The 14355-nt window shown below is 36.6% G+C and overlaps 1 protein-coding gene across 4 annotated transcripts in view; it reads left to right on the top strand.

Annotated features, from left to right (window-relative positions):
* The window catches only part of ALDH1A1 (aldehyde dehydrogenase 1 family member A1), a 166631-nt gene that overhangs the window by 107159 nt on the left and 45117 nt on the right, over positions 1–14355 (top strand). For 2 of the 4 annotated variants that reach the window (XM_037730603.1, XM_037730604.1), the window contains one exon: positions 10133–10212. The exons of 1 other annotated variant lie outside the window; for it this stretch is intronic. In XM_037730603.1, coding sequence (XP_037586531.1) covers positions 10147–10212 — 66 coding nt within the window. In that variant the 5' untranslated portion in view covers positions 10133–10146. Of the gene's footprint in view, positions 1–10011; positions 10213–14355 lie in introns of all 4 variants that reach the window. One more of the 4 variants, XM_017506398.2, reaches the window with a different exon arrangement.

Below are 14355 nucleotides of genomic sequence, written 5' to 3'. Positions count from 1 at the left end.
AAAAATAATAGTAAAGATAATATATAATTCCAAACTAATACAACAAAGAATCATAATCATAACTATGAGAAATGATATGGTAGTTTGTACTAGTAATCCTTTTACAATGTATACATATATCAAATTTTAAAGCTGTATACCTTTAATGTATACAATTTTTATTCATCAAATATACCTCAGTAGATCTGGAAAAACTTAGAAAGATCCAATTCAAGTACATAACTTATACAAAATATAAAAAATACCAAAAAAAACTTAAAAATTAAAGAAGAGATAAATGAGATATATATGTCAAATTTGTGTGTGTGTCTATTTATTTATTTACTCTAAACTTGTAAGCACATAAAAAGCAGCCTTGCTCTTGTAAGCTACAAAGATTTTGAGATTGTTTATTACTAACCAATAGAGAAATTTTAAAGTGCAAATCAAAATAACCCATGAATCAAGGAAAAGATCATAATGGGAATTAAAAAGTATTTTGAATTGAGTGAAAGAGAAAATGCTATACAGAAACTTATGGATGCTACCAAAGACATGCTTGGGGAAAATTTAGGGCTTTAAATGAAAAAAAAATAAAGCTAGAAAATTAAATTATCTACATATCAAGAAGTTAGAGAAGGGACATCAAAACAATCTAAAGAAAGTAGAATGATGATAACAATAAGAACAGAAATTAATAAAAACAAACAAACATAGTAGAGTGTCAAGCCCAAAATTCTTTGGAAAACTAACAAAGTTCACAATCTCGTGATAAGACTGATCAAGAATATGAACCTCTAACAGACTCTCAAAGAGTGAAATTAAACCCAGAAGGAAATACTGAGATAAAATAATAAATAATAGGTAAAGAAAATTTAAAAAGAGGTAAAGTAAAATAGGAATTGAGTGAATAAAATAATGATGATATAATTATGACTCCTTTGGGTGCTATAAATCAAGGTGGAACAAAAAGTTATAACGGACAACTATAACATGTAGAATAGGGCAATGACAGAGTGTTCAAAATCTCTGAATTCTTTACAAGAAAGAAATGGTAATTAAATTGACAGATTAGTGTGTTAAAATTTTTAGGTTAACAAGTAAAAATAGAAAGCATTTCTTCCAAACAAGAACAGAAGTGGAAAAGGAGGGATAAATAAATTACTACTACTACTATTATTATATTATTATTACTTGAGATGGAGTCTCACTCTGTTGCCCAGACTGAAATGCAGCGACATAATGTCAGCTCACTGCAATGTGTGCCTCCCAGGTTCAGACAATTCTCCTGCCTCAGCCTCCCAACTAGCTGAGACTACAGGTGCGTGCCATTACACCCAGTATTTTTAATAGAGATGGAGTTTCACCATGTTGGCCAGGCTGGTCTCAAACTCCTGACTTCAAATGATCTGCCCACCTGGCCTCCCAAAATCATAGAAGAATCTTACAATCTTTATTTTCCCTCATAGCTAGGTATGGACATGAGACTAAGCTACAGTCAAAGAGCTCCAAGCTTCAGGGAAACTTCCTCAAAATGTAGATGGACCCTAGACTTTTGTCACTTTCTTCTGAATCCTGGAATTTAAATGTAATTGTTGGAGTTCTAGCAGTCTTCTCTTATCAGAAGGCAAAGAGTCATACTTTAGGGATGCTAGAGCAGTAAGCTGGAAGCAGCCTCTGTCTTTCCATTCTGCCCCCATGGCTGCCGTGGACAACCTGCTTACAACCTGTTTATGTTACAGAAGACTCCATTCCCACCTTGAATTTTTTTGGGGGAGTTTTTCCATCAGAGGCAGCCAAATTTAATCCTAACTGATCTAAAGACAAAGAGAAAGCACGAAGTACATCAGTAATTACAATAGGTATAAATAAAGGACTAAATATATATACATATTAAATACTAAATACATAAATACTAAAGATAGATTGGATTAAAATGCAGTCCAGCTATATGCTGTTTAAAACCTAAATCTAAAATAGGACACTAGAAAGGTGAAGGTGTTAATTTGTTTCATTAAATAAAATTAATATTTTACTAGAAGAAAAGTCAAGAAATTGCCAATGCCTGATGTTTGGTTGGTGTTGTTTTGTCATAATCAGAGACAGGAAATTCAAGAAAAGATTATGTTTGCAAAAATGATAATGAGTTTCTTTAGGGGTCTTATAAAAGACAAGGTAGTAACTTAAGTGAAAGCAGACAAGAATAAATAATAGAGACAGGTGGAGGTCTGTGTTGGAGTGCAGTTGTTCTCAAACTTGAGCATGAATCAGAATCACCAGGAGGGCCTGTTATACACACCACGAATTGCTGGGCCCCACCCCAGAGTTTCTGATTCAGTATGTATAAGATGGGGTGAGAGACTGCATTTCTAAAAGGTTTCCAGTGGATGTAGATGTTATGACTCATTTAGGTGCTATAAATCAAGGCGTAACAAAAGCTTATAACAGACAACTATAACGTAGAACAGGACAATGACAGAGTGTTCAAAAGCAGCTCTAACTTTGACAACCTTTACCACTCAGCTTCGTGGTTGTGCTATGAGGAAATGGAACCCAAAGCTGCTTCAGTGGTTCTGACAGCTGACCACACATTAGAATTACCTAAGGCACATTAAACACACCTGGGTTCAAACTACTCCTACATAATCAGAATCATTTACTTTTGTTGTTTTGCATTACCCAGGTGATTTTAATGGATGGCAGACAAACTAAAACGATTCTTCATGTATTCTGACATTTAAGAAGTTAAAATCTGGAATTTTATTTAAATGTTTCTAATTTGTACAGCATTGTACAGTCCACATAAAACAAATATGCAGGCTCTCAGGTTTGCAAACCCAGCTACATGATGAGGTGTGGCATTTAGCTTAGTTATCTGACAAGCAGTTGAAATGTAAAGCCAGGGCCTGGAAGATAAATTTGGATTGTGGTCATAGATCTGGATATATATGTGTAACTTTAAAATGTGAGAACAAATTCAAGCAAACAAATGCAAACCAAAAGTTTTATATTCTCCAAATACAATAATTACTTTAAAAAGCAATAGCTTTCACAGAAATCATTACTTATTACACAATACTTTTGCAATATAATGAATATTTATAATGCAACCGAAACCGGAAGGTTTTTAAAATGTAACTCTTTCTCCCTCTCTCACCGTATAACATACCTGCTCCTTCTTTGCCTTCTGCCATGAGTAAAAGCTTTCTGAGGCTTCAGCAGAAGCAAAGCAGATGCTGGTGCCATGCTTGTACAGCCTGCAGAATTGTCAGGCAAATAAACCTCTTTTAAAAAAATTATGAATTATCTAGTCTCAGATGTTTCTTTATAGCAACACAAAATGGATTAACATCAAAAATTGGTACTAAGGAGTGAGGCATTTCTAAAAACATACTTGGAAATGTGAGCAGCTTTGGAACTGGGTAACAGGAAGAAATTGGAAGAGTTTGTGAGGGAGGGGCTGCTCAGAAGAGAACAGAAAGATGAGAGACAGTTTGGAACCTCTTGGAAACCGGCTAAGCAATTGTGATCAAAATGCTGATAGAAATATGGACAATGAAGACCAGGCTGATGAGATCTCAGATAAAAATAAGGAATTTATTGGAAACTGAGCAAAGGTCACCTTTGTTATACCCTAGCAAAGAACCTGGCTGCATTGTGTCCATGCCCTAGGGATTTATGGAAGTTTAAACTTATGTGTAATGACTTAGTATCTGGCAGGAAAAATTTCTAAGCAAGCAAAGCACTTAAGATGTGGCATGGCTGCTTCTAACAACCTATGATCAGATTTGGGAGCACAGGAAAAACTTAGTCATAACTTGTAATTAAAAGCAAAGCAAAGTATAAAAATTCAGAAAATTTTCAGCCTGGACATGCGGTAAAGAAGGAAAGAGCATTTTCTGGAGAAGAATCCAATCGGGTGGAGGAACAACTACTTGCTAGAGAGATCTGCATAACTAAAAGGGAGCCAGGTGTTAATATTCAAGGCAATGAGAGAAAGGCCTCAAGCTATTTCAAAGCCCTCCCATCACAGGCCCAGAGGCTTAGGAAGAAAGAGTGGTTCTCGGGATCAGATCTAGGACTCTGCTACCCTGCTCAGCCCTGGGATATTGCTACCTATACCAGAACTTTCTGGCTCAAAGAGCCTTAGATACTGCTCTGGCCACTGCTTCAGACGATGAAAGCCATAAGGCTCAGTGGCTTCCATGCAACGTTAAATCTGCAGGTATTCAGAATGCAAGAGTAAAAGAGACTTGGCAACTCCCAGCTAGATTTCAGAGGATGTAATAGAAAGCCTTGATGCCTGGGCAGGAACCTGCTGCAGGGACGGAGCGCCCACAGAGAACTTCTACTAGAGCATTGCTAAGTGGAAATGTGGGGTTAGAGCCCCTATAGAGAGTCCTCACCAGGGCATTGAGTGGAGCTGTGGGAATAGGGCTACGGCCCTCTAGGCCCAGAATGGGAGAGCCACCAGCAGCCTGTAACTGAGCCTGGAAATGCTGCAGGCATTCAACTCCAGCCCTTGAGAACAGCCATGTGGGTGGTGCCCAGGAAAGTCATGGGGATAGGTGTTCCAGAGGCCTCAGGACTACACTCCTCACACCAGAATACAGAGCCTGGAGTCAAGGATTATGTTCGAACTTTAAGGTTTAATGTCTACTCTGATGTATTTTGGACTTGAGTCAGTCCCATTGCCCCTTTCTTTTGGCCAATTTGCCCCTTTTGGAATGGGAATGTTTACCAAATGCTTGTACTACCATTGTATATTGCAAGTGAATAAGTTTTTATTTTTTATTTATTTTTTTATTTTAGAGACTCACAGGGGAAAGGAACTTGCTTTGAGTATCAGATGAGACTTTAGACTTTGAACTTTTAAGTTGATGCTGGAACAAGCTAAGATTTTGGAGGATTATTGGAAAGGAATGATTGTATTTTGCAATGTGAGAAGAATATAAGATTTGGGGGACCTGGGGCAGAATAATATAGTATGGATGTTTGTCACCTGTAAATCTCATGCTGAAATGTACTCTCCAGTGTTGAAGTTGGGGCCTAGCAGAAGGTGTTTGTGTCATGCAGGTGGATTCCTCATGAATGACTTGGTGCCCTCCCCATGATAATAAATTTACAGGAGAGCTGGTTATGTAAAAATCTGACACTTTCCCCTTCTCTCTTGCTCCCTCTCTCTCTGTGTGATGTATCTGCTCCCTCTTTGTCTTTTGCCATGAGTAAAATCTTCAGAAGCTGAGCAGATGCTGGTGCCATGCTTATGCAGCCTGCAGAAACATAAGCCAAATAAACCTTTTCCCCATCTTTACAAAAAAGATGTATAGATAGATAAAACAACTGATTAGTTTTTCATTGTAAGGTACAGATAGAAAGCTTATCTTTAAATGATAATATTTAGATAGTATCAATAAACCTGAATGACATGAAGAATGATTGGTGAATGATCAATGATAACATATACATTTTGGCATCTATGAACTTGAACTTTCATTGATTAGTGCATTAATTTCCGATGGCTGCTGTAACAATTATAAACTTGGTGGTTTAAAACAACAATTTTAGAGATCTGAAATCAGTTTCACTGGTCAATATCAAAGGAGTGGACATGTCAGGCTCTCTCCAGAGATTGTAGGAAAGAATCCATTGTCATCTTTTCCAGTTTATAGAGCTTTATTTTTTTTTAATTCCTTGGGTTTTGGTCCCCTTTAACAGCTTCAAACCAGCATCAAAACATCTTACTTAAAATATTGATTAATTGCCAGGGCACAGGTGGTAAGAAAAGTTATTTATATGAAAACTAAACTGAATACATTACAAACAATATTGTCAAATTTATAAATACATTTTTGGATAATCTGCATGAGAATTGTAAAAAAAAAAAGGAAAAAAATGTGGAGATCTCAAAGTAGTCTACCTTTGGATTGACTCATTGATGTCTTTCATGTCTTTCTCTCTCCACATTAAAGAAACAAACTGGAAACTGCAGACAAAACACTATGAGCACTATTTATCCAAGATTATTTCAAATTCCAAGCAGCAAATCCAGTTCCCAGAAATGGCCTCAACCCATAAGGTTTAGCAAAAACATATTTAAACCCAAATAATTATCTTACAGAGGTTTTAATGTACTGTTTTATTGACCTGACTAATCAGTTAGTGTCTGGTTAGACCAGATAAGAGGGGCATCTCTCCTATCTCCGTAACACAAGCCAAGGAGAAAAGCAATAAAGGGATATGTAAAGAGCAGAAGAAATCAGAGGTGAGGAAATTCTAATTAAAGAAGACTGGCATGTGAAATGAAATTAGCTGACAAATACGTATGTTCATATACTTAAATTCTGCCTTCCACTTCCATTTTTAACATCGACTTGCCAACTAAGCACAAACACTCTCACTACGTACAAGATTCACTTTTCCCAAATTATGAAAACTCAAATAAGCATAAAAGCAATGTGATATCTGCTAAAAATGTACTAATCAAAATCATAGGGATAGTTTGCTTGCTAGGTCGATCAACAGGCAGAGACACATGCAGACATGCTAAGGCAACAGAGAATAGTTAGGGGAGTATTCATATAACTGGAGTAGGAGAGATTCACCTTCAATAAATGGTTCCAGGATTTTGAAATCAGGAATTAGGAAAAGAAGCAGTCTTAGTTCATTCAGGCTGCTATAACAAAAATACTATAGACTAGGTGATATATAAGCAACAGCCATTAATTTCTCACAGTTCTGGAAGCTTGAAGTCTGAAATGAGGGTGGCAGCATGGTTGGGTTCTGGTAAGAGCCCTCTCCTGGGTTGCAGATTGCCAGCTTCTCATTGCATCCTCACTTGGCAACAACAGCGAGAGATCTCTCTGGAGTCCCTTTTATAAAAGCACTGATACCATTCATGAGGGTCCTACCTTCATAATCTCATTACCTCCTAATATGGTTTGGTTCTGTGTCCCCACCCAAATCTCCACCTGAATTGTAGTTCCCATTATCCCCACATGTCATGGGAGGGACCTGCTGGGAGGTAATTTAATCATGACAGGAGGCTTGCCCTCATGCTGTTGTCATGATAGTCTTTTTATAAGATCTGATGGTTTAATAAGGGGCTTTTCCCCACTTTTGCTGAGCACTTCTCCTTGCGGCTGTCATGTGAAGAAGGATGTGTTTGCTTCCCCTTCTGCCATGATTATAAGTTTTCTGAGGCCTCCCCAGCCTTAGCTGTGAGTCAATTAAACCTCTTTCCTTTATGAATTACCCAGTCTCAGGCATGTCTTTATTAACAGCATGATAATTGACTAATATACCTCCCAAAGGCCTTATTTCCTAATACCATCACATTGGGGGTTAGGATTTCAACATATGCATTGTGACTGGACAAAAACATTCAGTCCATTGCAGAAGCTATTTTAATTCATCATATGACTTTTTCAACAATTTTTTTTTTTTATTTCAAGCACTCATGTGGGTGGCAGATTAGGCTCCTTTTATCTTTTCAGGAACTGAGGATTAGATGAAGTTATGGAGATGTTTGTTGTAAAATGAGAGAGTAGTTTCAAGAATGGTTGAAGTCATAATCTATATGTTTGTTGGTATAATTAAAGCTTTCACAAAGGGCTAGAGAAGTCACATTCAAGTGATAAATAAACTATCCTCTTATATTTCTTGTTTCTCTCTCTGTGTTCATGTGTGTGTGCCGTGTGTGTTTGTGTGTGTGTGATTTTGTTTGTTCCTAAGAAGGAAAAAGAAGACTGAACATCCTTTGTCTATTACCCTCAAGTTAGAGGACCAGCTTCTCCTCTGCTGCAGAGTCCTGGCATATAATAAAAATGTACAACTCTGGGTCCAGCCCTAAAATGTGCAACCGTGGCCCCTAGGTTCTCACTAAAGCCATTTTTCCTCTGTAAGGGATAGAAGTCTAATGAAATATTTTACTCATACGCAGCCACTCCCAGAAATATGCTATCCTACAAAATAAGCTCTTGGGGCAGGATGATGCTTACCTCAAAAATATAAGTCTCAGGCCCTGTGGTTTCTAGGCAGAAAAGATCTGCTCAAGTGAGGTGAGGGCTGAAGAATTACAGATGCATAAATGATACTTAGTAAATATTTGCTGAAATTAAATGGGCAGGTGTGGTAACCTGTCTCCAAAGCAACTCCTTTTGCCTGCATTCAGTAATGCCTGGAATAAAGGGATTGTTCTTACATAATTATCCAGTAAAATACATTTGAAAATGATCATATAAGAAATGAGATGACAAGCCAAGTGTGTTATGAAGCCTTGAGCTTTCAACGCCTGGACATCAAATAAATAAGTATTTGAATCCACAAACAACTGTGACTCTGGGAGAAGGAAGCAGCAAAACACAGCTGTTTGGGCATGGCTGGAGCACCACACTCAAGTTATGTAACAGCTGTTGTGTAATTGTGCATTTAACTCAAAACACATTTTTGAGAGAGAAAACAATTAGATTTTCCAAAAAGAAAGAAATAGAGAAATGTTGAAAGAACACAGAATTTTCTATCTGGTCTTCAAGCATGAGACACAGAGGAGTCAAAGGCATTGGGAATGATACTGCCTTAGAATCTAGGGAGTTGGCCCCGTGCACCAAATCTAGCCGGCCTTCTGTTTTTGTAAAGTTCTATAGGAAAACAACTACACCCATTAATTTACCTACTGTCTACAGTTTCTTTTAAGCAGAATCAAGTAAATTATATCACAAACCATCCAGCCCAGAGGCTGAAAATATTTACAGAAAAAGTTTGCCAACCCTTATCTTAGATGAGTAAAAACTTAGGCTTAAATGCCTATAAGGGTGACTATTCACTGAGAAAACCAAACCAGTTGACTCTTGATCCCATATAGGAGTTCTCTTGTGGATAGAGGGCAAAAATAATGAACAGAAATAAGAGTCCAGGTTTGGGAGTCAGACTGGCCTGAAATGACATTCTGGTCTTGCACTAATAGATCTGTGACCATAAGCAAGCTATTCACCCTCTCTGTGTCTCTAGAGATATCAAATGAGGGTAGAAAGGGAAAGAAGTGATGCACCTGATTTGGGCAAACTTTTTAGAAATTTTCAGTAAGTCGCATTTGTGAGTCCCATATTCAAGGGAACTGGCAAGTTTCATTAGGAAAATGTATCAGTTAATTCTTCACAATCAGAGTATCCAAAGTATTCTATCTTGTTCCTATTGTAACGTTTGCTAGAGCTACAACACAATAAAGTATTGTACTTAAAATGGGAGTAACACTGTTTAACAGATTGTCCTTCAGCTAAACATGAATTTAAGAACTTGAATTATTTTGAAGCCCTGCTTAAATTTATACTTTGTACATTGCCTATATTCATAAATACAGACAACTTCCAAAACCAGGGTTACTTTCATTTTAAATGAGTTTTAATAGATGATATTGCCATATTTCTAATTGTGGTGATTGTGTGTGACAGTGTGTTCCGAATTCCCTAAAAGTCCTGCTGGCTTTTCTGTTCACATATAGAAAATAATTTAGGGCATCTGAAATCATAGTAGGTCTACTTACCCAGCACTGAAAATAAACGTGATATTTTAAAACTAACTTAGTGTATGGTGTAGATAGAAGGCCTTTCTTCCCCAAATAGCACCCTGATTTTCTGGGAGATGGACTGATTTCCTGAAAGCCTTTTACTGAAGACACCTGGCCAGGATTCTCTCCTCACCAGCTTCTACTGAGAACAGGTGCCCTTTTAAACTCTTTTCAATCCTCAAATTCTCTGATTCCAAATCTGTCAGAGAACAGAAAGTTACATAGTAGCATTAAAAAGCATAAAAAGTCAAAAAAATAATAACTGGCCTCAGTGGCCAGAGCAGCTGCTGCATACCCTTATCACAGGTTTCGGCTTTGTAAATTAATTCATCTGCAAATAGTACACTGTCTCCAGATGCAACTTCGATGCTGTAACACTGGTTTCTTAAGGATTTAAGTTTAAAGTCAAAGGCTTCCTGCCCTAGGTGTTACAAATAAGTAGTGTCGTTTTCTTTTTTTCCTCTGAGTTTGTTCATCCAATCGTATCCGAGTATGCAAATAAACTTTAGCCCGTGCGGATAAAAAGGAACAAATAAAGCCAAGTGCTCTATCAGAACCTAATTGCTGAGCCAGTCACCTGTGTTCCAGGAGCCGCATCAGAAATGTCATCCTCCAGTGTGCCAGACCTACCTGCGCTACTCACCGATTTGAAGATTCAATATACTAAGGTGAGTACAACTTACATTTCCTGCTTTGACTCAGGTTTGCAAAAGCTACATTTATTTAAAGCCTAAAAGGTCAAGTAAACTTGTGTAAAGAGCCCTTTGCAAATATAAAAATAAAAGGCATGCAAAATGCAGGTTTTGGTTTAGTGCCCTGATCAAATATGATCTAAATCATATCAGACCATACTTCAAAAATTTATTTCTTAAAATATTTCCAAGTGAAAGGAATTCTCTTCTGTGTGAAAGGACTCTTATACCAGGATTCGGAGGACTTTACTAAGCAGTTCTATTAACTTCAGTATAGCCGGCATGTATGATAAGAGAGCAAAATACTCACTAGAGAAACTTACTGGAAAGAACCAAACGAGTGGGAAACAATAGAAAGCAAGCAAGGAGAAAGAGAGCATACTGACGTCACTTTCTGATATGTTTAATAAAATGGGTGTTAAAATAGGGAGACATGAGTCTGATAATTGATTCAAAAAACTTCAGATGGACTTGCATTATTTTGCATATTTGGCGGGGAGAAAAGCATTATTCCTTCAGCCACGTTTGTTGCCATTGGAGCAGATGTGTAATTGTTAACTGATAAATATTTAGAGAAACAAGAGCAGGAGCTAGATCCAGACTTTAAAATCTGCAGCTAGGGGGAACTAGGAAATGGATCCTGCTTTAGTCACTCTGAGAGTAACTCTGAACTTTGTCTGTTTCACACTGCTTTCCTGTCAGATCCTAGAACTCCAAAACAAACAAACAAATAAAACACGGTCTAACCAAAATTACTTAAAGTTATCTTTATGACGTGATGCAGAAAGTATGGTAAGAAATTAACTGTGGCAACTCAAGGGAGAGCCATTTTGCTGTCTGAATTAGCCAACAGAAAAATAAAGCATTATAATTTAATGATAAAGTGAAAGCCCCTGCTGTTATACATTTATTTCCTTCCTTGTAACCGTGGATGGTTTTGAAATCCTAAGGTCTTTTGCATTTTCATTTTCATAAAGCACAATGAATAAGGAAGTTGTTCAGCTGATTGGCTCTTTTCCTCAGCAAAGTGTCAGCAGAGATCCAATTGTGCCTTTAAACATGGTTGACCAGCAGCTGTGAAGTGTATTTTAAGGTATTGTTATCACGAGGTTTTATTAAAGGGGAAAGATTTTTCCATTTAATTTTACTACAAATAGTAACATGTGAATCCATACCCTCAAACAATTTACATCTGGTAAGGTATGCCCAAAAAATTGCAATCGTCCTGTCTCCCTCATTTTCTTATTCCAAGTTTGTCACTCCCAAGAAATTTCAATTCAAAGTAGGTACATTTAAAAATACACTTCATGAAGCTCAAAATTGTTAGCAATGCTTATTCTATTACTATTACTAATGGGAATTTTGTGGGTTTTTTTAATGATACTACCTAGGAAGGTATTTAGGTAGTCTGAATGTCCCTGTCTCCCCACTCCTTTGGCTTTGCAGAAGTTTGCAAAGTCTTCCTTGTGTGTGTATTTCAAGGAAGCTATAATGTAAATAATTTTCCTGCTGAATTAAGCTTCACTTAGTAGTCACTAATTAAGCATGTAAGAAGCAGTACTAGACAAATGAGATGGTCCTTAAAATCCAACATCCTTAAAATCTAACATGCAAGCACAGATCTAATGATCCCTTAACACACAGAGACGATTTTGAGATTGAAACCTGTTCACTTCAAAGTCACTGTGCAAAAACTCCCCTCTAGGGAAAATGACTGACCTAAGTGTCCAAAAGAAGGCAAGAGTCAAAGAGCAGGCATTTTGCTCTGTATTTAAGAACTTTTCTGAGTAAAAATACCCAAAACAAGTCAGTGAGTTTTGATTTCTCATGCATCTTCTATATAAATCTATTCTGCTCAGATAAATTTTATTGTTTGATTTATTGGTTATAGCATTTTCACACTTGGGAGGACACCAGTTATGTATGTAATTAAATCTAAATGGGTGAACTTTTTCAAATGCCTTTGCATTTTTTTTTTTTTACTCTGTCCCAGTGAAGAATTGGATTGAATTTGCACTTACAAGAGGAGTTAAAAAAAAAATGATGGTTATTAACTATAATAAGTTCCCTAGTTATAAACCAAGTAAGCAAGGAGTTTATAGTGTTGGAGGAATTATCTTCAATTACCAGCCCCTAAACTCTTGTGTTATTTTTCTATTACTATTTTAATGTCCTTTTTAAGTTACAGCTAGAAGTATATTTGTTATTAGGGCAAGTTGGAGGAAAGAGACAGGGTTGAGTTACAAAAAAAAAAAATATTACAACTATGACAGAAAAGCTACATACTCTCAAGCTTGGGACTGTTTTTCACCCAAACAAAAGAATTTATTGATGCATATCTTTTTATGACTTATTTTCTAGTACAGTCTGATTATTTCTTTGTTGGGGTAGATTAAAGAGAGATCAGAGTTTAGGAAATGTTTTCTAAAATTATACAAAAACTTTTGGAATTTAAAACCTCAAAAACATCATCATAAATTCTTGATATGAACTCACATCCCATCCTTACCCTCATTACTCCCCTTTCCAAGTCTAAACGAACCCCACATTTTCCATTTTCTTGAGCCTTTAAATGAAGAGCTCCTTTGAAAGTTGTGATCGGTTGGACAAACTATATTACCTCCCTCTGCCTTGGTTTTCATATGTTTAAAATGGGGATGATAACGCACCTATTTTCTAAGGTGGATGAAAATATTAAATGAACTTAATGCATACAAAGCACTTGAAATAATGCCTGGCACATGGGACATGATTTAACGTTAGTGATCCTAGTCCTATTTTTCTGAATCCTTTCCAGTTTTTCCAGAATTGTCTCTTTTACCCAACCTTTCTTAGACCTGTTTCCCACAAGTATCCCTCATGTCTTCTCCTAGCTTTTCTGTCAGTCTTTCTTGTTCAGTCAAGTTCCATCTGACAAAGATTGCATCAGAGTGAAGTTCCAAGGGTCTTTCAGGATTTCAGGGATCAAAAATTTTCTTGCAGAATTTAGTAACTTTGTTTGCCATTCTCCCTTCACAATAGTGCTGTTTTACCTTTTTTTTTTTTCTTTTTTAAAAAGAAGGAAATAGGAAATTCAAGAAGACAAGCATTCTCAGACAGAATTCAAACCCCAGAGTGTTTAACTGATTAAACCATGGTTTGTTCATGCCACAAGAGATCTTCATCAGCTAATGACATTTACACATATATACACAAACACACACAATAAATAATTATAGGTAAAATTTATTGTGCTTACTCTGCCAGTGACTATTTAAGTTCTTGACAATGACTTTATTTAATCCTTATAATAATCCTATGAGGGGGTTATTGTTAATGTTTCACAGTTGAGGGAACTGAGGAACAGAGCAGCTATGTAACTTATGAAAGTTATACAGCAGGTAAGTGACAAAGCTAGGCTTCCAATGCTGGCAGTCTGAGGTATCTCAGACAAGACTAGCAAGTGCCTTGTCTAAGGTCAGTTCCACTACTCTGGGACAGAGTTGCCAGAATCCTGTTGTATCCTTCTTTATTCTGACTTTCATTTGCCCATTGCAGATTCCCATGGCCTTTCCAGCTGCTGCTCAGCTGTTCCTGGGCCATTAGGAGAAAGTTTGCAGCCAACTTAGAAAAAGAGAACAATAGGGAAAATTGGAAAGAAATAGTTTTTCTGCTTTTATTGAAAATGTGATGTTTGGGCTGAGAGAGGCTATGAGGCAGAGGACTTTGACGTAGATGTGAAATGCCTGTGTGAACTACATTTCTTCAACTCCTGTGGAATCAATTTTGCTTAGAGTAGGAGATTGCTCTCCTAGATTTTTGGTTTGCTTAAATCTTCTGGGTTAGAGATATTTTCAATGGAGAAGAGTTATTAATCATTGAATAATATGTTCCAGGCACGATTTGAAGTGCTTTTTTTACCCCCATGATTTTTTTCTTTAAATTCTTACAACAAACAAATTCAGCTTTAAATTTTTTCTTTAAATTCTTACAACAAGCAAATTCCAAATACTTCCTTTGTCCCCTTTGCTTGTTTCTCCCTTTTGCTTTTCCTTTCTCCCATATTTCCCTTCCTCTTTTTTTTTTTTTTTTTTTTTTTTTTTTTTTTTTTTTTTTTTTTTTTTTTTTTTTTTTTTTTTT

Source organism: Cebus imitator, unplaced genomic scaffold (genome assembly GCF_001604975.1).
Source record: "Cebus imitator isolate Cc_AM_T3 unplaced genomic scaffold, Cebus_imitator-1.0 Scaffold355, whole genome shotgun sequence".
Taxonomy (NCBI): Eukaryota; Metazoa; Chordata; class Mammalia; order Primates; family Cebidae; genus Cebus; species Cebus imitator.
Note: the sequence above shows the minus strand (reverse complement) of the source record. Positions and strands in the feature narration are given on the sequence as shown.